We start from the raw sequence: 23,988 nt of genomic DNA, 5'->3' as shown, positions 1-23,988 counted from the left end.
TAAATCTGTCACGCCTTAGGAGTAACCACAGAAATACATGGATCTAATAGCTTCTACAGGACTCCCAAACAAAAACAATTACAACGAAAACTAAGTACATAGAGAGATTAGTCGTGGTTTTTGTGCTATGGCACCTTCAGTCAGACTACAACTAATTATAATACCACTGATAATAATGATACCAATCTATAAAGGACAGAACCTATGTACACTCTTCTGTACTGCAAGAAATCTTGATATAATAGACATTTGAGTGAAAAAAAAAAGGAATGGGATTTGACAGTTGAGATTTCCTCATATCTAATGGTCAGTTATTCCACTACCATGTCATAAATCATCAGCAGAGTCTAATAAAGCTTCCATATCTATTTCCTGATTTTCAAGCTTTCTTCTCTGAACTACTTATATAGATCTATATCAGGTTATGAATGACATTCAATTTGTCACACTGCAATGTCAAGACGGAAATGTTGAAAAAGCCCTAGAGCCCAAGAGTGGCTCTGCTGTCCAGATGTCGTCATGCGTGGAGAATCTTTAGACACCTGAACACATTCAGATCAATCAAAACACTTTTAAGCCTTGCTTTATAAACACTGAAGAGTTTCAAATTCCACAACATTTTGAGACACTGAAATTCAGGAAGGAGGCAATGAAGACACCAAAACATTGGAGTTTTGAGTAAGTCTCAAATTTCTGATGTTTGATCTGACGGTCTATAATATTTTGCAGTTTTCTCAGGTCTCATGCATGTGACTTCCTCACATAATATGATGATGGTTTTTATAATGCTTTCTAACCCTTTATGTGCTACGAGTGTTGATTGGCACAACAAACCCTACAGCAATTGTACAAATTGTTTAACCCTATTTTAACTGGGGGGTCAAATTGACCCCCCCCCCTCGACATTTCGCGCCACTATTCCGCGACGCGAAAAGATGGCACCGCGTCATTTCGTGACTTTTTTCATTGAAGTCTCCCGCATCTTTTGAGACCAAATTTGCGACGTCCGGGTACACCGTTCCCAAGTTACGTAATAATTTGCATATGCATGTCAACCCAAAAACAGCTCAAATTCACAATATTGTATGCAAATCCAATGCAAATTGTGTTCTTTTGTTACATTGATATAAATTAGATTATTTTCACTTTTAATCACCAAAAATTAATCAATTCTAATGTAGATCAGCTTGAAAAAGTGCCTGCAACAAAAGTCTTTGATCAAAAAACAATAAAAAACAAAAGGTTAAAAAAACAGTAAAATACATAAGAAATAAAAAACAACAACAATGAAAAACAAAAGAAATTGATTTTGATTGTGCTATTTTTTTGCAAGGAAATTGTTTGATGTGTCTTCAGGAATTCTCAAACAAAAATTTAGCAATCCTTCAGTCTTTTTATGGAGTTACAGGTGAAAATACAAATTTCATGCATTAATTTACATAATTAATATACTAAAAATAGAAAATCAATATTTTTCTATTGAATGACCATGTAATCTTGTAGTTGACATTTGGCTCTATGTTCAGGCAAAATTTTGCGGCGATCGCGCCATCTGAAGGGGGGACCCCCCCCCCAGTAAAAACTTGGTCTCAAATAGCCCAGTTAAAATAAGGTTAAGTCCCTGGCACTAAAGGGGTTAAACGCGATGTCAGATATCAATCAGTTCCATCATCCTTCTAGTCTTGGCATATTTGCACGAATCATTGATTTCCTGATGGACCAAAGTCAGATGGCAGCAGTATTGACTGTAAATATGCCTGGTCACATGACACAGTGACAGTGCATGAGAGAATATTTCAGAGTGCTTACATATCGGCATGCTTCAAGGAGATGTTATCTTTGTGTAACTTCCGATTCCCTGGGAAGCTTTTGCTGTTTTCTTTTTTTTTCCTTCTTTCTTCTTTGCCCAGATGCCTGAAATTACACTCTGGCAATTACATCTGCATAAAGTCTATCTCATAACATTGACATTTTATCTGTTTTGATAATTCATATTAGGTTACTCCCAAATCGATAAGCACCCTTTCTTTTTTCTGTTTTTTTTTCTAAGAAAGAGAGGTAAGGCAAATAAGCAGTCACACTCAATACTGACAGTGAAAAGCCTGTTATTTTACCTGGAAGTTGCCACTATATTTTAGTCATATCTAACACAAAAGAAAACAATTTTATCAGGAACTGTATGACATACCACTGCTTTTTTCTCCTCTCTTACATTTTGTACCTGTGATGAATAAAAAACAAACAACACAAACAACAGGTACAATTGCACCTAACCGACACGAACATATCTCTGAAGGGTGTACACACAATGGCATGTCTAAATTCAGAAGTGCTTACTGAATACCATTAAAACAGTGCATGAAGACATCACATGTAACATAGAACAAGAGACCCGCGGGTCTAGCGCTCACCTGAGTATCGCAAGTTCACCTTTCACGCAGTCACTAATCTAAATTATTCACAGCTCTACTAAAATTTGACCAGGCATTCTCAAGTAGAAGATGAAAATGTACAATAAGGGCCCAAATTTTTTAAGATTCCTTAATTTGGGGGGGGGGGGGGGGTTGGGGCCCCCTGGGGCCCTCTGGGTGTGGCATGGTGCCCATTTTGATAAATTGAGATCCTGACCCCCTAGGGATGCTACCTGCCAAGTTTGACGAAAATCTATCATGAGGTTTTCAGGAAGAAGATGAAAATGTAGAATTCAGGCCCCCATTTGGACCTTCCCACCCCCCCCCCCCCACCCCCAAGAGGGGCACCCCTGGATCTGCTATGAACAAACTTGAAACTACAGTCATTAATGTACTCACTCATAGTATTATCTTAGCTCTATAACTTCTGATTCTAGAGAAGATTTTTAAAGATTCCTTCATTTTGGGGGGTTTGGACCCCCCTGAGGGTCCCCTGGGCGGGGCATGGTGCCCATTTTAACAAATTGAGATCCTAACCCCCTAGGGATGCTACCTGCCAAGTTTGGTGAAAATGGGTCATGGGGTTCTCAAGAAGAAGATGAAAATGTACAATTTAGGCCCCATTAGGACCCCTCCCCACCCCCCTCCCCTGGGTCCCAAGGGGGGCACCCCTGATTCTACCATGAACAAACTTGAAACTACAGTCATCAATGTACTAACTCATAGTATTAACTTAGCTCTATCACTTCTGGTTCTAAAGAAGTTTTTACAGATTCCTTAATTTTGGGGGGTTTGGGCCCCCCTGGGGGCCCCCTGGGTGGGGCATGGTGCCCATTTTCACAAATTGAGTTCCTAACCCCCTAGGGATGCTACCTGCCAAGTTTGATGAAAATCGGTCTTGGGGTTTTCAAGAAGAAGATGAAAATGTAAAAAGTTTATGCACGACGCACGACGGACGACGCACGACGCAAGACGGACGCCGGACGAAGGGCGATCGCAATAGCTCACTTGAGCCTTTGGCTCAGGTGAGCTAAAAACCTCAGCAAAGATTCAAAAGTCTGAAATTTGGCACGCATGCATTCACGCTCTGCTTTGGACTTTGGACTTTCATCGTCCATTCCCCCCCCCCCCCCCCAACTACGTTGAAGTACCAATAGATAAAAGCCCTGTAACAGTTTCCAGGAACTTTAGCCAGGCATAACAAAGCCTTACTTTCATTTCACTTATCACATGAAAGTCATTAAGTAGACTGTGCACTGGCAAGGTTTGAACATGAGACAATGTAATAAGACCAAGAATTCTGTTATCATATACTAACATAATTATCTCTTGTAACAACAACAACAACAAAATAATCATATTTTGTATGTAAGTGCTAATCCGATTTACTTATGTATGTGTTGCACTGCCAGAACATTAACAATTTGTCACTAAATGTTTGTACTAATGTTTAATTCATGCTGGTCCACACAGGGTAGAATACTAACACACAGAAATTTGCATATTAGTAATAGACCATTCAGAAACTAAACAACAGTTTCTATTTCTAAAAAGAAGGAGCTTTTTCATTCCTAAAACCACATCAGGGTTTCAACCCTGTCACCATAAACCACACTACTCAAAATTCTAAGGAATGTCTTTACACCATACATATGGATTTGCATGTGAGTTGTTCATAAAAGATTACCTTGATATTGATATATATGTACTGCTTTTCCACTTGTATATAGATAGGATGAAGAGATCACATTAGCATAATGCTCTCGTTGACAATGCTGAACAACACAGTCTGAGTAATGTGAATACAATCCAGACACAAGATCGTGACCCGAGCTGGTGCCTATTCATCAAGATTCCCTGTGGATTTTCCCCCAGCTTGGCGGGGTTTTCCCCAAGCTCAGTGCTAATCTTGCATAAAGATCATACGATGGTGGCACTAACCACATTGTACGAAAACAAACAAATAAACCACAGGAAGGTTTTTTAAGGCTACAAACAACACTGCCACACTTTACAGGGCTCTTCCTCATTGGCAAATCAACACAGTCCACTCTTGCAGCAACACTAGCGACCAGCCTATACATGTCAGGCTTACATTCATCAAGTGGACATTCACATGACCTACGTCAATCTGGAAGTTGGCATGATTTTGCATCAGAAAAAGCTTCTTGAGTGCAGATCATTTGTATTGTGTCCACTTCCCTCCAGCACAGACCTCCTACATATAATGGTCCTTTCCCTTCGTCACTCCAATAAGGTAAAATTTCAGTTTAAACTGATAGATAAATGGTATTTTCTTGAGATATTCATGTCTTGCAGTCTATAAGACTGAATTGCACACAGAAAAGTGCAATTCAGTGGATTTTTAACATCCAGTTCAGGCTCAAGCATTCAACAGTGGTATCAATAATTTCACGCATGTATGGTCCATTCATCAGAGCCCTGTTAGAAAAGGTGCTATGATATCCACACAAATTTCCAATAATTTTCTTCTATAAAAGTATGACATTTTTTTTCAATCCCACCATAGTTTCCAATACATCTAAAAACTGATAAAAATATCACACTGAAGTCGACAAAAACCAAACCCATATTCCTTGGTATGACCCCAATTCAGAGAAAACCTTGAGAAACCTAATCTCGCCATAGAAATTTCTCAAGAATAAGGACGAAGAGTCCATGCCTCCATCTTCTAAAAATCTCCCACTGATCATAGCTGACTACATGTATGATGAGCCACATACGCTCACAGAGCAAGGCAACGTACCTACAGTACAAGTAGCGACAAAATGTCATACTATGCAGAAAGTCATGGCACTACCCAATTCACAATCCTTCTGTTGGAGTAGTCTCTGTAATACCTAGATGTAACAAAGTGCACCATAGCTGGACACAAGGGACAGAGATGAGGTAACTCTATCTATCCTGTTGATCAAATACAAGAGAATTGTACCCATACTGCGGTCTTGACCAGCTGAATCAATCGCAAATGACCTTGCTCTGCACTGACAACATCACAGGACCACCAAAGGGTTTTGAGGATTACAATCAAACAGACTGCTTTAAAGGAAATCTCTCACCGCTCCTTTAAACCAGGGATATCTCCTTTGGTACCTTCTCCGGTATTCATCAACAGAGGGAGCTGTGCTGTGGGCTTTGCACTCTTCAGTCTCGTCTAGGCGGGGAAGGGGGCATGACCAAAGCCCGATCAGCTGAGATTCACGCCCGACATCTCGTAGACCCCATCCTGCACCTGATCCTCCTCCGTCATGAAGTATGCCATGGTGGGCACTCGCTTCAGGCCCGTTGCCCGCGGCGACTGCATCCGTCCCAGCCAGCGGGAGTAGACGAAGATGAAGGCGATGACAACGAGGAAGCAGACGACCAGGAGGTACTGGTTGGACAGCCAGGGGGCCGCTGCCCGCATCCAAGGAGGGCGGTAGGATTTCTGGAAGGCCCCCTGCTGAATTTCTCTGTAAAGCAACAGAACAGATTGCACATTCATATTTCTACTTTCTTCACAGCACGTCATAACTAACAGGAAGTTGATTAACTCTGAATTTAGCATATTTGGTGAACAGACAATTCATCCTATAACATTTGCTGAAGACAAATAACAATGACTGTAGTAAGAACAGTGTGTGCTATACAAAGTACCAAATTAAAGCTTTCATTGTTCTACAAGTGTGCTGGGCAGTGAATGGGAATTATCTTCCCCCTCATTTCCTTAGATTCAATACATTGCCTTTTTCGTGGAACATAACAATGAGCAAGAGAGCTGAGACAAAAACACTTTACGATAAGCTCTAAACAGTGACAACTTTAAAAATATCACTCAGCTGATCACATCTGGGCATGGGGAGATGTAAAGGTAGGTTGTGCATAATTTGAACAGAAAATCAAACAAACAAACAAACAAAGCAAACTCACCGCAGTGGCAAGAATCTTGTTCTGTAGAGTATTGCACCTAATGTCCACTGGACTTCTTTGTCGTGGATCAGACTTGCTGACCGTAAGTAGTGATAGTCATTGGGGAACTTGAAACCTTGATGGAGAACGGTTGTGATCCACGCTGACTTAAAACACTGGTATCTGTTGATGATGAGATGACATGTATGCAAACTCGTTAACTCCTTGTTACAGGTGATTTAAAAAAAAAAAAACACTTTTAATGAATTCAACTCAGCTATTTTTGTTCTTTCTGTTTAACTTACACATATTGAAACAAATGCCAAAATAAGCAATTTCAACTTATTACCCAGTACATATCTCTACTCAAGTTTAAGCAGAAGCTGAGTTTGGATGTTGCTTTCATGGTCAGTAAGGAAGCAATTAAGTGCTTATAAGTAAATAATCATGAGGCAAACAACTTTAAGTGCCCTCTGATGGCCTGGGCAATAATAAGTCTTGCCAAAGAGTATTACTTCTGCTGCCGACTGACGAGAATTCAGGACCTCAGAAGTGAGTCTTTGATGGCCACAACAGCTTTCCATTTAGGACCCACAATGACAACAATGCAAATTTAAACCCGCGATAAGTTCCTTCCTTCTGCTACTTAACTGACCAAATGATATAGTTGATGGGGAAAAGTATTGGTGATAAATACGGTTACTGATACAATGTAATGTTACACAGGAAAAGAAAGGATAACAAGGAAAAGTAGAAATTACGCGGTGCGTAATATATGTCCCCGCCGGAAGTAGCATTTAGTAGCAAAATGTACAATATAGGTAAAAAGATCAAGGTCAAAGGTCAAAGAAGTCAAAGGTCAAAATTCTATGTAGAAGTTTTGAAGCCCTCACCTAGTGCCATCACATAAAGCAAACGGAATCGAAATCGGGTTAGAAATGGCGAAGGAGTAGCATTTGGTAGCAAAATGTACAATACAGGTCAAAAATCAAGGTCAGAGGTCAAAGAAGTCAAAGGTCAAAATTTTGTGTAGAAGTTTTGAAGCCCTCACCTAGTGCCATCACTTAAAGCAAACGGAATTGAAATCGGGTTACAAATGGCGAAGGAGTAGCATTTTGTAGCAAAATGTACAATATAGGACAAAAATCAAGGTCAAAGGTCAAAGAAGTCAAAGGTCAAAATTCTGTGTAGAAGTTTTGAAGCCCTCACCTAGTGCCATCCACATAAAGCAAACGGAATCGAAATCGGGTTAGAAATGGCGAAGGAGTAGAATGTTGTAGCCAATGTACAATATAGGTCAAAAATCAAGGTCAAAGGTCAAAGAAGTCAAAGGTCAAAATTCTGTGTAGAAGTTTTGAAGCCCTCACCTAGTGCCATCATATAAAGCAAACGGAATCAAAATCGGGTTAGAAATGGCGAAGGAGTAGCATTTTGAAGCAAAATGTACAATATAGGTCAAAGGTCAAGGTCAAAGGTCACAACTGAAATTCTGTATAGAAGTTTCAAAGCTCCCATGTAGTGCTATCATATAAAGCAAACAGAATCAAAATCGCAGGGCTCGACCTTAACTTTTTTTCTAGGAAGCCAGCCGGGCTCCTCAGGGACCTTTTTAGGGAGCCAAATTGAGTTTTAGAGAGCCACGTTTCCCTCAGTCACAATCAGCAGTAGAGGTCTATTACATGTACATGTATTAACCTGGTGGAGAAGATTTCGTTTAGATATAACATGCATTTCTCCAGACACAAGCCGGAGATACCTGGTTCTTAGTATCTAACGGGTTTTAGCACAGTCACAGTGTGTGTGTGTGTGTGTGTGTGTGTGTGTGTGTGCCTGTGCCTGTGCCTGCCGTGCACCTGCGTGTGTGTGTGTAGGTGTTTTGTGTGGTCCCTCTCCCATTCCCTTGTGTAATTTCTTACCCTGGTCTGTTCATAATTATTATCTTTCTTTCTCGGTTCTTCTTTTTTTAGCTGCAAGGTGTGGGTTAGAAACAATTATGTAACGCCACATGTTGATTGATCAGCAGAGCTGCCAATCTTTGGAAGCACAAATCCGTACTCAGCAGCTCCAAAATCCATATTTTCCACCAGAATCTGTATTTTTTCCACCTCCCTCTTTTTTGCCATTTTGATTTAAACTTGTCGACTTATAAGGCCTACAAGCTCTTTAACATAACATTACGATACATGCCGAAGTATCGAGCTGGTCACTAGCACGATAAAGAATCCAAACTACGCAATGTTCAGCGGTGATTGATTGCTTTCTCTCAATGCATGTGTACAAGACTACAAGTGCATGTATGTACCTCCAGAAACTTGCTGGGCTGGTTATGGAAGCTTCCACTATCTAGCAGGGAAGGGGGATGCTTTCATCTTCTCAAGAAAGCTTCTGTGTGAGTGAATGCAAAACTCTGTTCGGTGTTTCCAACTATTGTTTACTATAAAACATAATCATGCGCTGTTTTCAAGCTTTTTAATTTTACTGGATTTTAAACATCAGTATTTTCCGAAAGTACCGGTATTCCAATTTCTTTTACCCTGACTGGAATCGGAAAGTCTGCTATAACGATGATCGCAAAATGCCGCGCTGTGTGTGGTTGCGCCAATGTGCAAACACGTGGTTGTACTTTCAAGTTAAAGGAATGCGCCATGTGCTCCTGCCTATAGAGGTTACTGCAAGTTCGATGGATCGAATGTGCCATAGCTGAGCTGATGGCTTGTTTACGGTATTTAACATGCAGTTTACATTCGATACGAAGAAGTCATTACGTCTTTCACGAGGAAAAACATGCAAAACAAACAAAAAAGAAAACACCTACGAACGAATGTTGATAGCCAAAACTTTGAAAAGTAATATGCAGTTATGATGAGCATGAACTGAAATTAATTGTCATGATTTTGCTGTCTAACCATGTGATGACTGCATCTCATTGGACCTACTTCATAGTGAATTTGTCTGGGCATACGAGACCTTTTAAGTATTTCTGTGATTGCCTTTTTAATTGACTGATTAATCGATTCTTTTTTTATTGTTCAGGGAACATAAGATATTCGATTAAGTACACCATATTCGACTGATGTTTCCTGCTATGCACCAAAAGAAAGGCTATAGAATTGTAGAATCACGGTATCTTTGCAATGATTCCTTTAATTCAACTGAGCTGGTTCTTCTCGAGATCGATATTTTCAAGATATTTACACGCTGTTTATTCCAGTGCGCGCATTCTTTCGTCTGGCACGCACCTGGGTGTGGCACCTGCTTTTGTGGAAATTTCCACAAGGGGAGCGGGGTGGGTGTCAAGTTTCTTCGAGCCGAAGAGACTGCGCGCACGTATTCAGTATTTCACAATCTCTTCGCTCTAATTTATTGTAATTCATGACATGTTTTCTCCTTATTCTGTGCTGATATTGAACATTTAGATTTAACTTTACGAAGGTTGGTAGATCGTGGATCTTTTTGTTGTGAGGTGTATGTAATTTCTTTTTTTTTTATCATTCTTTGGAGGGGAAAGAAGAGTAAGGGGGAAGAAGAATAAGAGGGAAAGTGAAATAAAACGAACGGCAAGTACGCTCAGCATTTGCTGTAAGCTGTCTTTTTATACCAGCGTAGTTTTCATCATCACCATCAGACATCACTCAGATCATTTTAGCCTTTTCCTATGAACATTAAGAAACACGCACAGTCCCTCGAGATAAAAACCGAGGAAAATAAATAACAAATACAAAGTATCAACACCTCCCAACAACACAAATATTTAGAAAAGACAACACACGTCGCTTCGATTCGAAAAAGTATTGCAGCAAAGCGGAGAAATCGCTGTTACGAAAATAACAGTGTGAGACACTTGAAAGAATTGTTTAAATATTTCAAAGTATAAAGGGAACGGATAAAGTGATATAAAATGGAAGAAATCGTACCAAGCGAGGTGTGAGAAACGACAGAAATAGAACGATAAGTTTAGTAGTAGGATTAGGCCCTAGCAAAAGTATTGCAGCAAAGCGGAGAAATCGCTGTTACGAAAATAACAGTGCGAGACACTTGAAAGCATTGTTTAAATATTTCAAAGTATAAAGGGAACGGATAAAGTGATATAAAATGGAAGAAATCGTACCAAACGAGGTGTGAGAAACGACAGAAATAGAACGATAAGTTTAGTAGTAGGATTAGGCCCTAGCAAAAGTTTGCAGCACCGAAAGCTACGCGAAAATTAATACACATTGGAAACTCTGTATTGCGACGAGATCCTTGGGATCGTCAATAAATGATACAAAACAAAGGAAATTAATTCATTTTGATCGGAAAATAGTTTGTTATAAGTATTCTGTTATATGAGATCTCCTTTAATAGGCCTAGAAATACATCGAGTTTCCACGATACTCGGGAAAGAAAGTTCGAACGCTTTTCACCTGCACATTTACTGCAGTGCTCATCAATACACGAACAGAAACTCACCTCTTCCTTGCAGAAAAATGATGCAATAACGTTACAAAACACACACACAACATTCTAAAAATCATTTCATACTTGGGAGGCAAGGGAAAAGCGGAAGAAGAAGAGAAAAAGAAGCAGACATTGCACAACGGAGTGCTTCTACCCCGACTCAAAACAAAATAGGGTACTGTTCATAGTGGCAGCTGGCTACAGTGTGTGATAGCTAAGCTACTAAATGTACTCGTACTCACGCTCCCCAGCCGGCCACACATGGGGTGGGGACCACGGCGATCGATGTAAACATCCACGGTCCGTAGGCGACAGGGATTCAGGCGCGCGAAGTTCCATTCGGCGTACACAGTACGCAAGCAGCGAATTGCAAGTGCGCACACTACTAGTATTCTATAATAGAAGATAGGAACACACACACGTCGGGTACACACAGACACACACACATGCGGGCAACGTGGGCCGGCTGGAGAATGAAATATGTTCAGTGTGTAGTCTATATTGCAATTGCAGGGATAATAACTTCGAGCGTCAGGGCTCGCTGCGCGCGCCGGGGCCGCTCGCGCTCGTCAATAGTGTGATTGTGTACATAAACTATGATTCTGTCTTGAAACGTGTGGCTATACGGCAAAAAACTTAAGGAGCCAGCCGGGCTTTTTTCATACATTTCTGGGGAGCCCGTAGCGATTCTGGGGAGCCAATGGTCCCCGGGCTCCCGCTAAGGTCGAGCCCTGAAATCGGTTTAGAAATGGCGAAGGAGTAGCATTTTGAACATTTTGATCACACACGGACGCACGGACGGACACACGGACACACGGACACACGGACACACAGACACACACACGTACGGAGCCCGTTTCATAGTCCCCTGCTCGAACTCGTTCGGCGGGGACAAAAATAAATGGTATACAAAACTGATATCCTGCAGTAATGCAGAAACAAAGCACATACATGTATATATTTTCAATCCTTAATAAGTTCTTTCCTGACCTTACATGCTATTGTGGAAAAGATGAATTTTGCTACACAGAGCCTCCTGGTTTACATATCAGGAACATAAAACAACATCTTTTTTTTTTTTTCTAATCTCTGGCAAGCAGGTCAAATTAAGGAATACTACATTGTGAGAACTGTTACATCACTTACATCTGACCTGTCTGTAGAAAAAAAAAAATGCAATAGGTATTCAAAGATGCTGGACTCATAAAGAATTTCATATCAATCGGTCTAAAATCTATGCATTTGTTTGATTCATACGCATTGTGCATCTTGATAAGGAAAAAGGAAATGGGTGCATGTGGTTTAAATTCAGCTTTGTTTCTAAGAGATTAGACTTACTTTAATCTGTGCTCATCGGCTTTGCTATATAAACCCTTTTTATGATGCTCTTGTAAAAGTGACCACTTGGTGGCGCAATAATTCTGTAAGATAATGGAAAGAAAGAAATTGGAATGTAACATGCGGTGTTATTCATCACAATGCGAGGAACAATGTCTTCACGAAAATGAAGAATTCAGACTGACTCTTCCTATTTAGCAAGAGATGCTGAACAAGGTATTGACAAGACTCATCCTTGGGCAAACCCGTTAGTTTCAAGAGGGATCGGGGGGGGGGGGGGGATGTTTAAATATGTCAGATAAATTGTAGATGGTGTAAAATAGAAATGATCAGCCGTCTCAGTCTCAAAACCAGTCTTACAGTACTGTATAAGCTGTTATTTTCTTATACAGATATTTCGCAAATATGGAGGTCACACACATTTTCGCGAGATGTTGTTTTTGCGAATTGACACCAACGCTATCGTATATGCACTATCAGCCTATTTCATGACAACATTTTTGTGTGATGTTAAATTTGCGATCCAACTGTGATTCGCAAAATTCGTGAAAATTAATCTCTTGCAAAAAATAACAGCTTATACAGTAATGTTACATTGAGATAGCACAATAGGTAAATGAAATACATACACATACATGCATTTTTCTAACATAGATAATGACACACTTTGGCTGAAATAAATCTAAATTGTAGCAGAGGTTGCATCCATAGGTTAACAAAATACAGAAAATGCAATTCAGTATGGCTGAATGTATGCTTTTATTCATTATCAATAAAAACGACTGTTTAAAGGGTGTGCACAGTTCTGGTCGAGGTGAGGATTTAGCTTTTAACATTTTGCGAGATATTCAGAAACCACTCTATGAGATGTCAAGGAACATGCAATTCTAAGGGGCATCAAAAGTTTATTTGATGAAAATCGGTTTTGAAATGGCTGAGATATCCAAAATCAAGGTGAAACAAAGAGATCCTAATAAAAGGTGTAGCCTGTAGTCTTTTATCATTATCACTTTTTTGGATATCTCAGCCATTTGAAAACCAATTTTCATCAAATAAACGTTGAATCCTTCTTAGAATTACATGCTCTTTCATATTTCATAAGAGGTTTCTCATTATCTAACTTAGGAATGTTCAAAACATGAATCCCCACCTCAACCAGTACTGTACAGTCCCTTCAAAAGAAGGAGAATGGCAACTTCATCAATATGATGTTTGATGACGATTTCCTGAGAGAGCTATCATATAAAAAAAATACAGCAAATCAAACAAGATATTTGTCATTTGGGTATCAAGTAATTTGCTATGTGTCTTTGTTGAGACAGTAAGTCCACTAACTGCGGGTTCACCATGTACCTAATTCTACAGAGAATGAACACCAATCCTAACAAGAATGCACTTTTTTGAATGAGTGCTAGTCCTCAGTAACCCTTTCATGCTGTGCTTTGTAATTGATTGGCACGCACTCTGAAGTGCTTTCTTCACCGATTGGCGCAGGTGTCTGGAAACTAGTTGTGAATGAATACAGATTGCCTCATCCCCCAAATCGCTATTGTCTCACCATGACCTCCCTGTTGGACTTAGGTACACTGCTACACCCGAGTGGGCTTACTAACATTGTAACTAGGTCAGGTTTGGAGAGGTTACTGATTGGTTCAGATGTCTGGAAACTGGTTGTAAATGAATGCAAATCACCTACTTCCCTTCTATCCTTATTGTTATTGTGTCACTATGACCTCCCTGTTAGATTGATGCACATTGGTACGCCTGAATGGGTTTGTTTACTTTACAACTAGGTCAAGTTTGGATGGGTCACTGAAGGCCAATGAACAAGCACAGCAAGTTAAGCCAAAAGTTGGGGCACATAAAGGGATAGAACTGACATTCATTTCACAAAGAATTCAGCGCATGGTGAACAGCAAATCACTGAGAGACTCGATAACAAGTTTGTAGAAATCCAAATCTCATGAGGTAAAGCAGATGCACAAGGTCATGGCTTACTTTAGCTGCAGTTTCAAACTTGTGATACTCGTAGACCCCGCCCATCCTGAGGACGTCTTCCATGCAGTACCAGTACTCGGAGAAGCCGTAGAACTCTGAGTTATCGAAGTTGATGTCCGGCTGGTAGACCCCACCCAGGGAGCATGGTTCCTTCTGGCAGGGCGTGGCGCCCGACCCCAGAACCGGAGTCATGGCCTCCCGGCACGCCATGTAGTCCCCCGTCCCCTTGAAGTGGAAGGTGCGGCCGTAGCGGACGATTGTGTCCGTCAGGGACAGGGGAAGACAGGGGTCTAGGAATGGGGAAGAGGGGCTCAGGCCGACTGAGGTTTGACTGCAAAAAAAAACAAAAAAAAACAGAAATAAAACCAATCAGACAGCCTGCAATACCTTACAAATCCTATCAGTATGACTGCTTTAAAATACCTAAAATTATTACAGGTATCCGCAATGTCTCTGATGCTTATTTCCCTCTACTGAAATTCGGTATCTGCACAAAAAAGACAACACCATTAAAAGTCAAACTGCAGTTACCGGTAATTCTAAGACATTCCACTCCCCCCCCCCCCCCCCCCCACACACACACACACACACACACACTCACATCTACAAATTACACGCCAAAAATACTTACAAGACATTAGCCACACAGCCTTTTGCTCAAGAAGTTGTTGAGCACATGTGAAATCTTACAAGCACTCTTTGTATGCAGGTTTTTGTAAGTATTGTTTACTTAGTTAATGTGCCATCCTTTCATCCATCCTTAGTGTACCTCTCCTTTCCAAATTGCTAGTTCCATTGACCCTGATCTTTGCATAGCCACTGATTTTGTATAAATTTTCTGGGTCTTCTTGGTGTTTTTACTTTGCCTGAAGTTGAAATGTAAAATAAAACAAAAAACAAGCTTACATCGACATGAAGTCCAGGGAATATGTACTTTTTAAAGTGAAAAGTACACATTCCCTCAACTTGTTACTGATGTATGTTAAGGTTAATATCATCATCCCAGCTTTCTAAAAGAAGTAAGTCAAATGCTCTTTCATTTTGCTGGAAATATTGAAGTATGCTGAATTCTCTTCATATCTTCTTTATATCACTGTCCATCTTTGTGACGTCACCAAATATTGAAGTCTTTTCATCCAGCGAAGCCCGCACTGAACCTTACAGAGTTCATAATGTTGCAACGGATTGACCGATTTTCCTCAAACTTCACTGATGTGTCCTACTCATATTGCTGTATTCCCTGAATCCACAAATACATTTGGGTTTCATTCTCTGTTAAAAGATCATCTATAACTACCTTTTCTCAAGAGTTGCAAGAGTGGAGTTGATTAGAATGCTCTCATATCTGACCCGCGCTGCATTGCCTCCGTATCCCAAGAATGTTGTGACATAGACTCGATACACGTGGTCTGATTCATGCTGGTCACAGCCAAGATTGAACTCGGCTATCAAGTCCTTGGCGGCTGCTTCCTGTGGGTCCATTCAAGAGACATACATTCATTGAATATATATTCATTCAAGAGACATACATTCATTGAATAGATATATTCACTCAAGAGACAGGTTCATTGAAGAGAGAGGTTCCCCAAGGAACAAGTTCATTTGAATGACAGATATCGGAGAGATTCAAGAGACATATCTTCTTGTGTGACTAGTCTATTCAGCAGAATGGCTCCTTCGAGATCAACATTTAAGCAAGAAAAAAGTTCATGCATAAGACAAGTCAATTTCACAGATGGATTATTGATTGATATTATAGTGTTGGAAAAACAGTAGATTGCTGTAGATTCTAGCAATAGTTTCACAGGTCACACATAAAACGGCAATAATCATATGGTGCAAAAGGGACATTGCTTGCAACAGAAAACTCTTGTTCATCTGAGGGCAAAAGCATGGCACTCAAAGGCATTAAAATAAATATAAAGGCAAAATCATACGGGATACGGTGAGTGCTTGCTGCGTAATGAACTGGATGTGTCAGTTACAATGTGATATGTGTCGTTCTTCCACTGAATGACATCTTCAGCTGAGATGAACTTTAAACAAGGCCTATTATGGAATAATAGCACTGAGAAGATTCTTCGATCGTTCCTCAGCAACCCCCTGTCTAGTGTGACTCAGACACACAAAGAGGATTTGCTCTTGTGCCTTCTTCAACACAAAGTAATTCTTCTTCCTTTCTTTAATTAATAACTGTGACGAGAAGGATCGGTCTGGGTGAGCATAACAGAAATGTGACAGGAAATGGGTGGGTACTGACTCTCAGTAAATTGGAACTATCCTGAGTGGTATGTGTTATGAAGTCATTTCAGCCCAACAGCCCAATTATGATTACCGGTAGAGCAACACTGAGTATATGCACATATAAAAGGGAGGGGGGTGACTGATTATACCAAAAACAAAAAAAAAAAATTAATTCATTGTGAACAACTTTGACAGATTGTGATCGACACAAATTTATACACACATATGTACCCAAAGTGGCTGAGGAAATCCACAGCCGTGAATAAAACATAAAATCATGCAACATGCAGCTACAGATGACTGATTGAATCAAGCGGTCTTTAATAGCACTAGACTACTGCTGCTTCTACTCTACTCTACTCCACATGGTGAAAAATTTGTGCGACATGATATACACCTTAGGACTAGCCAGATTGAAGCTTACAGTCTGGGGAACCTCGTAGGCGATCTGGGCGGACCCTCCCCCCATGTCCAGCACCCCGACCGTCCGCTTCCGGGAGACAGTCATGGGCGACGCCTCCGCTCCCGGTAACTGGACCTCAACGACTGGCTCATCTTTGTGAAAGGGGGGGGGGGGCAGGAAAATACAATAAAAGACTTATAAGAATGTTTCTTCATTGTACCTGAAATATGTTTAGAATGAACAACATGATTTATAAATATCAACAACAATTCAGTTTTAAACATTCACAACATAAACTATGCACATGTTGGTACACAAATCCAAAACGTTACCTTCATATATCAGCTCAAATTGGATCTGTACATGTAATGAAATTTGTGAATATTGTTTGACAAACAACATAGAAATGACTTTAATATTCAGGTCGACTAAACACAAGCACGATTAAGAAAGTCTGTTCATAACAAGTTATCATCCAGTATGCCCACAGTAGGCCCTATTAATGTAGGAGTATTGAAAACACATTCTATGACCAAGAAGCACATTGATTCAGTTGTTTTCTTCACATTTTGTCAGTATCCTTATCACGCTACTTGTATTTCATGTTTTTAAAGAAAATTACTGCAGAAAGGCATTTAGCTTTATTCAATTTCTTATATCATTGTTTTCATTTCTGTGTTTAAAAGAAAAATATACAAAACTACTTGACAGAGTATTGCCAAATATCTATACAGTTGTAAGGTTTCATCTGGAAATGTGATGAATACATGGAAGCGAAATGAATTCATAATCTCATTCAAGAAAAATTGTCAAAGCACATTGAAAAATTATAGTTCTTTCACCACAAAAGTACAGCTGTTGCACACAAAGGTATTTGGTATGAAGGAATAATTTCAATGAATGATATTAAAGGCATACTGTACATGACAGCTTTGTACTAACCATATCGTCGCTGGGGCGACAAGACCTCGTATCTACAAAATGTCAAATGTTCAGGAGAGCCAAAAAACATGGGAGGCCAAAGCACTACACTGAATGGGACAGCCATTCCTTTGACGTGCCATGGTGGCTTCATTTTGGGGGTAAGACATCTAGGATTTGGACAGGACATCACTTAACCGATTATTTGACCATAAATGCAAAAAAGTAATTTTCACCAAAATTGCAGATACAAGGTCTTGTCGCCCCAGCAACGATATAAGACATGATGCCCTGATAAAAAGTCTACATAGTTTTTTTTTTTTTTTTTTTTTTATAATTATAGATGGCACTTTAGTAGTTCACCACATGGCACCAAGTCAAGACACAGAAGTTCACAAGACTAGCATCTTGGGTCAGTTGCAAACTCTGGGAAGTTACAAATACAGCTGTAAGAGGCCACAGTAGTGTGTTTTTGTTTTCATAACAAAACAAATCTGTTGATTGGTCTACATTCAATATCTTTTTTATTATTGCTTGTTAGGACTTCGGGTGAACACTTGAGTCTCTTGCTTACCTTCATTGCTGTGATCAAAGCGTCCTAAAACATAATTGATTCCAATCCATGCATACACCCCTTCCTGCTTGCCACTGATCACCTCAACATTCTTTTCCGAAAACAGAAAGTTGTAGTTCCTAGGAATATCTTTGCGCAGGTCCTCCAAAATGGCTTGTGATTGACTGTGAACACAGTGCAAACGTAGGAGAAACAATACTTTACATAGATCTCCTGATAATTTTTCACCAACATGTGGTCGAACCATGTAATTCATAGAATTACACTTTTGTTCCTCTGTGCAACAATTTGATCATACTGTCAATCAATCACGGAGATCAAACAATGAGGAATAAGGACTGGTAAACCTAATCAGTGTAAATTCAAGTCTTGTCAAATCTACCAATTTCAAAGCTATGCTTCCAAATAGCTCTTTGTTCATGACTTTCAATATTTAACAACTTTACCCATGGTAAATATGAATGCTTGCTCTGTTATCTATCAACATCAAATGTACATGTGCTGTCTACACAGAAAAGAATGTCTTAGAAGCGTTTGGCCATCATTCTAGTTTCTCACTTCATTTGATCAGTTTCAACATTACTCCTGGAATTCACTACAAATAAAAGGCCTGTGGGGGAACAAATTGTTGTAGGCCTAGAAAGTATTGTTGAGCAAATCTCATTTTTCTGTTTGGAAACAGACATGGAGAAGTTGTGAAGGAGCCAAGCATATCGCACTAGATACAGGTAGATGAGTAGGGTACTACTGCTTCACCAAAGAATATTAAGACCGCTAGGAGACTTTAGAAAAGGAATAGCAGTATATACTGTAAAACATTCGTGGCATGAAACTTTAACAAATTGCTGACCAACACGGTGTACAGCCTTGTCCAGGCATTCAGTGCTTTGCGTGGGCAAAAAAATTTTGTGTGCGTTTTACTTAATTATTGCAAAACTTGGCTCCTCATGAAAGTTTCATGCATGCAAACATTTCTGGTTTTACAATATTGTGGAGACAACAGTTCCCAACAGAACAGAAAAGTAAGATGTGCAGGAGAGGAAAACAGCGAATATCTTTCATGCTCATGAATATGGAATAAAGAATGGGATAGATTTTGGCTAACCTCTCTGGGAGCATGCGCATGCCAGCTGTGGCGAGGATGTACAGCGGCGTCTCGGGAATCTTGGACTCTGGTATGTGACCCACAGCAAAGTCTAGGAGGGGCTTCATGTAGATACTGGCTTCCTGGGGGTTGGAGGCCAGCTCAGCTAGGCCTGTGGTTCAAGAAGTTTGGTTGGGATGCAGAGCTCATGTTGAGACCAGTGAAACATCACTTTGTCAAGATATGGGTTTATTCACCAAAGCAAGTTTCTGTAGTGCATGCAGTGTCATTTACATACAGTTGTAGTAGGGTTCAGAAAGGAATCACATTTAAAGGACAAGTCCACCTTCAAATACATAAGGATTGATAAAATGCAGCAATATTAGTAGAACACATCAGTGAAAGTTTGAGGAAAATCGGACAATCCGTTCAAAAGTTATGAATTTTTTAAGTGTCTGCAAAGTCACTGCTGGATGAGAAGACTACTACAGTGTATGATGTCACATGCATACAATGATATCAGGAAAATGAAAAGAGAATTTCACAAAACTTTACTTTTAAAATAAAGTGCAAATTTCTTCGACTTGTTACTGACGTATGTTAAGGGTAATATTATTCCTGTTGCCTTCTGAAAGAGAGAAGTCGAGTGTTCTTTTGTTATGCGAGAAAAATGGAAATATGTTGAATTTTCTTTATTCTTTCTTTATATCATTGTACACATGTGACATCACAAGCTATAGTAGTCTTTTCATCCAGCCATGACTGAGCAGAAACTTCAATAATTTGTAACTTTTGTACAGACTGTCCGATTTTCCTCAAACTCTCACTGATGTGTTGTTCTACTAATATTGCTGCATTCACTCAACCCACATGTCTATGAAGGTGAACTTGTCCTTTAATTGTACTATTGTCCTGCATCTACTAGTACTTTATGATAATCGAGGCAAATCAGTCAATAACATTTTGCCGCCAGAGAAAAAAAAAACTTATGAACAGATTAACAGCTATGCATACAACTTTCACAGCTGCAATTGCTACAAACTGTATCTATTTGACATGTCTCTAGCTGGGAAGCAGTCTTTGACCTTTCACCTGTAGGTAATTTCAGAAATCCTCATCTAGCTAGAGTACAAGTCCTAAACATACGTTCTTACCTGGTTTTATTTTCTTTACGACGGGATTCCTCCCAGAGTCTCTCATCTGGTGAATTTGCAGAAGCTCGTTGTTCTTGCCTGTGTGCTTGGGCCAGAAGTAGACAAAGACCCGTGTGCCACTGGAGCCAGCGTCGATGACCACCCCGTAGTACAAGTTTGGGTTGTCAGTGTCGGTGGCCTCCACGTGCTCGTACTTCTTGACGTAGCGCTCGTAGTTGGCGGGCTGGCGGTCCGACCGCGAGTAGGCGCCGGTCTCGATGAGGGTAATGCTGATGATGAGGAGGAGGCACATGACGAGGGCGAGACATGCCGTCTGCCTCCTGCAGTGGGTGAGGCGGAAACTGATGTGCCACACCGCTGGGAGGGGCAAGAAGCATGGACACCTGGATGAGAAAGAAGCAATGTTAGAATTTTCATGAAAAAAGACACAACTACCAGCCCGTTGATACGGGCGTAACAGCTCTTCAACATATGAATCCGTTAGCCAATCACATGCGAGGTAGATTTCTATGTGTTTTATTAAAACACATACCTCGCATGTGATTGGCTAACGGATTCAAAATGGTGACTTACAGCTAGCGAATGGCGATGTTGTGATATGGATACAAATTTCTGCGATCTAACCTAGTAGTACTAGTACTCAATAGTATTCAGAACCTAGTAGTTACTGTGTATTTCACTTGCACAATGACAATGTGAGAAAGTTACTCCAGTGAGTCCAAATATTGCTGCATAACGTGTACAGTGTCATGTCATGTCAAACTTGTTTGAATTTAAAAAAAGCTATGAAATTGGGTCTATTGTAACATTTGGTCTGTGCGCGACCACTGGCAGGAGCCAGTAAGGCAGTATGATAGCCTTCAGTCTGTATGTACAACTTACTATGTTCTATACTACGTACAAGATTCTGCATAGGACTTTATAGACCTTATGCATATGACGTCACGATCTTACCAACTGAAGGGCGCCCTCCCTCAGAGGGCAAGCGATGCGTTGCTAGAGCATGCTTTTACATGGGAGGCAACGGGCATTTACACACAGCATCGGTGTTTCTTTTACTGTCTTTTCTATTGCATGTAATCCACAGCCCTAGATCGGGAAATTTAAGCTTGTACAGCAAAATCGACATTTGAGGTATGCATTGCATTCACCAGGTTAATGATATATCCAACATTTTGGCACAATTTTCATGAAAAAAGATGCAACTCAAACCAGCGGTCGTAACAGCTCATCAACCTACGAATCCGTTAGCCAATCACATGCGAGGTAGATTTCTACATGTTTTTTACTAAAACACGTACCTCGCATGTGATTGGCTAATGAAATTCAAAATGGCGACATACATTTCCCAGAACGGCGATGTTGCGCTATGGATACAAATTTCTGCGATATAACCTAGGAATTCTCTAGTTACGTGTGGTACTGTATTTCGATTGCACAATTTGAGAAAATTACCCAAATATTGCTGCATAATGTGTCATGTCATGTCAAACTTGTTTGATGGTAAAAAAAACTGTACTAGCTAGCTGCACGCGTGCATTGTCAAGGACTTCGCTTGCCCTCTAAGATGGCGTCGCGAGAGGTTGTCAAGCGAGTGATGACGTCAATGCATAAGTAGCGTTCGTCATTCAGCACTAGATGGCACTCTCGCGCATGTACATCGTTTTCTACACACGCACTGTGCTCAATTTCTGAGCCCATTTGCGACGATCACTAGCTGTAGCAGTTATGACAGGGGTGCACTGATATCATTCTTTTCAAAAGTAATACGGCCGTACTGCAAACAACATGTTCGAATCACAAACCTGAACTGCTTTTGCCATCCTGTATGTGGGTTTGCGTCTGCTACCTACCGCTAGTACAGTAGTAGCCCGAGGAGGACGATCTGTTCGGCATGCTAAGTCGAAATTTCGCACTTATTTGTCGTGACCGTTGGTGCATTTTGTACTTAATCCACATTGCGCAAAATATGGCAGTATCGAAACTTCACTTTTTTCAAAATTGAAATGTTTTCTGATTTTTTGAAAGGAAAATTTATCGAGCGCAAGTTAGCGCATGTGGCAAGAACGGTACACGAAATGGACCTTGCAATGCCAGTTTCAGTGAAATTGGCTGCCCGATCGGAGCCCGTGAAGAGCTTCGCGCTTGCTGCCGCGGGATTCGCTATGGTGTTGTGTGATTTACGACTGCCCGCGGACGCCGCGCTCTGGCTCAGCTCTATACTTACGATGATTGGCAAATCGAAGCCGCTAGGGCCGCTAGCGGCCACTAGGCTAGGGCGCTCGCTACTGCAATGGGAAAATCGCAAACGCGAAAAGTTATTAAAATGCAAGATTTTAACAAGAAAACGAAAAAATCGGCTGATTTCAATACTTTTTATGTCTATATTAGGTATCAATCTACGGATAATTGATCTCATTTCATGGCTTGGTGTAGCCCGACCAGACGCTGTTACGCTATGCGAAAACAGCGTCTGACGAGTGCGGCATGCAGCCTCAAAGTGAGGAACCTCAACACAACTACAAAACTTAGGAAAATGTATACTTTTCTCCTTTAAACAGAATACTTTACTCACGTTAAATGCATGTTTCTATTACAGAAGAATAGTTCGCCACACTGGGTCCATGGAGACCACTTGCGATAAGTCCGTGGAACAAATAAATGACACTTTCTGGCGCAATTCCTGACCGTCGGTACGTCGCGACGTACCATGTACAGCGACTGGGCTGTGTATAGTTAGGCCTGGCGTGAAAGATTGTGTACCGTGCAGCCGTGTGGACATGCTGGATATGATGATCAATTTCGGTAAGTTTCATTGCGTACATTTGAATACTGATAGCATCAGATGTAGAGTAAATATTGAAAAGTATACTCGTTGAGTTTGAGGTGACATAAATGATGTTAAGTATCAAAATTCAAAGCTATCGTAATACGATTACGTCGCTCTCCTAGTGGTTGGTGGTCGCGCGCGTACAGCCCTGTCGCGACGTACCATGTACAGCGACTGGGCTGTGTATAGTTAGGCTTGGTGTAGATCTAACTGGTTACATCTGATTTTTATATGAAGTAAGCTAGCATAAGGTCGGAGGGGGAGGGGATCTGTGAAGCCAGACGCAGTCTCCGCGTAACATGCCTAAAATATATCCCTGACGACCAGATACAGACCAATCTCAGTCAAGATTAAACCTACCTTGTCATTGATCATGCTAGTTAGAAACTTTACCTATCATGGACATGGTATTCACTAGTCACACAACACACCTCCGCTCCAGAGCGACTCATCCAGCTGCTGCGCTGCGTACTAGGCCTACTACAACTTACAAGTAATTTACCATTAAATTAATCAATGGACAATGACAATGCACTAACGAAGTCTCGTATATTTACAGTTCACTCAGTATTCAGCATGTGAAGGCTTACCGAACCATACTTGTGATGGAGCCAAATCTCTTGTTTAGTGCCTTAAATAAAATACAGATGGTCTCAGCCGCTGGGTAAATAATTCCCAGGCATCA

General features: G+C 40.6%; 1 protein-coding gene across 1 annotated transcript; it reads right to left on the bottom strand.

The window, feature by feature from the left end:
• Window positions 1-5,567: 5,567 nt before the first annotated feature.
• On the bottom strand, window positions 5,568-23,944 carry LOC140241661 (ectonucleoside triphosphate diphosphohydrolase 4-like). Its single transcript, XM_072321404.1, has 10 exons — window positions 23,894-23,944; window positions 20,474-20,856; window positions 19,341-19,491; window positions 18,236-18,399; window positions 16,735-16,892; window positions 15,391-15,563; window positions 14,094-14,424; window positions 12,096-12,178; window positions 6,342-6,503; window positions 5,568-5,884 (listed from the first exon to the last, which is right to left on the bottom strand). The coding sequence occupies exons 1-10, from the start codon at window positions 23,899-23,901 to the stop codon at window positions 5,620-5,622; spliced, it is 1,878 nt and encodes a 625-aa protein (XP_072177505.1). The 5' UTR covers window positions 23,902-23,944; the 3' UTR covers window positions 5,568-5,619.
• Between the last annotated feature and the right edge of the window lie 44 nt (window positions 23,945-23,988).

Source organism: Diadema setosum, chromosome 18 (genome assembly GCF_964275005.1).
Source record: "Diadema setosum chromosome 18, eeDiaSeto1, whole genome shotgun sequence".
In the NCBI taxonomy this organism is placed as follows: Eukaryota; Metazoa; Echinodermata; class Echinoidea; order Diadematoida; family Diadematidae; genus Diadema; species Diadema setosum.
Note: the sequence above shows the minus strand (reverse complement) of the source record. Positions and strands in the feature narration are given on the sequence as shown.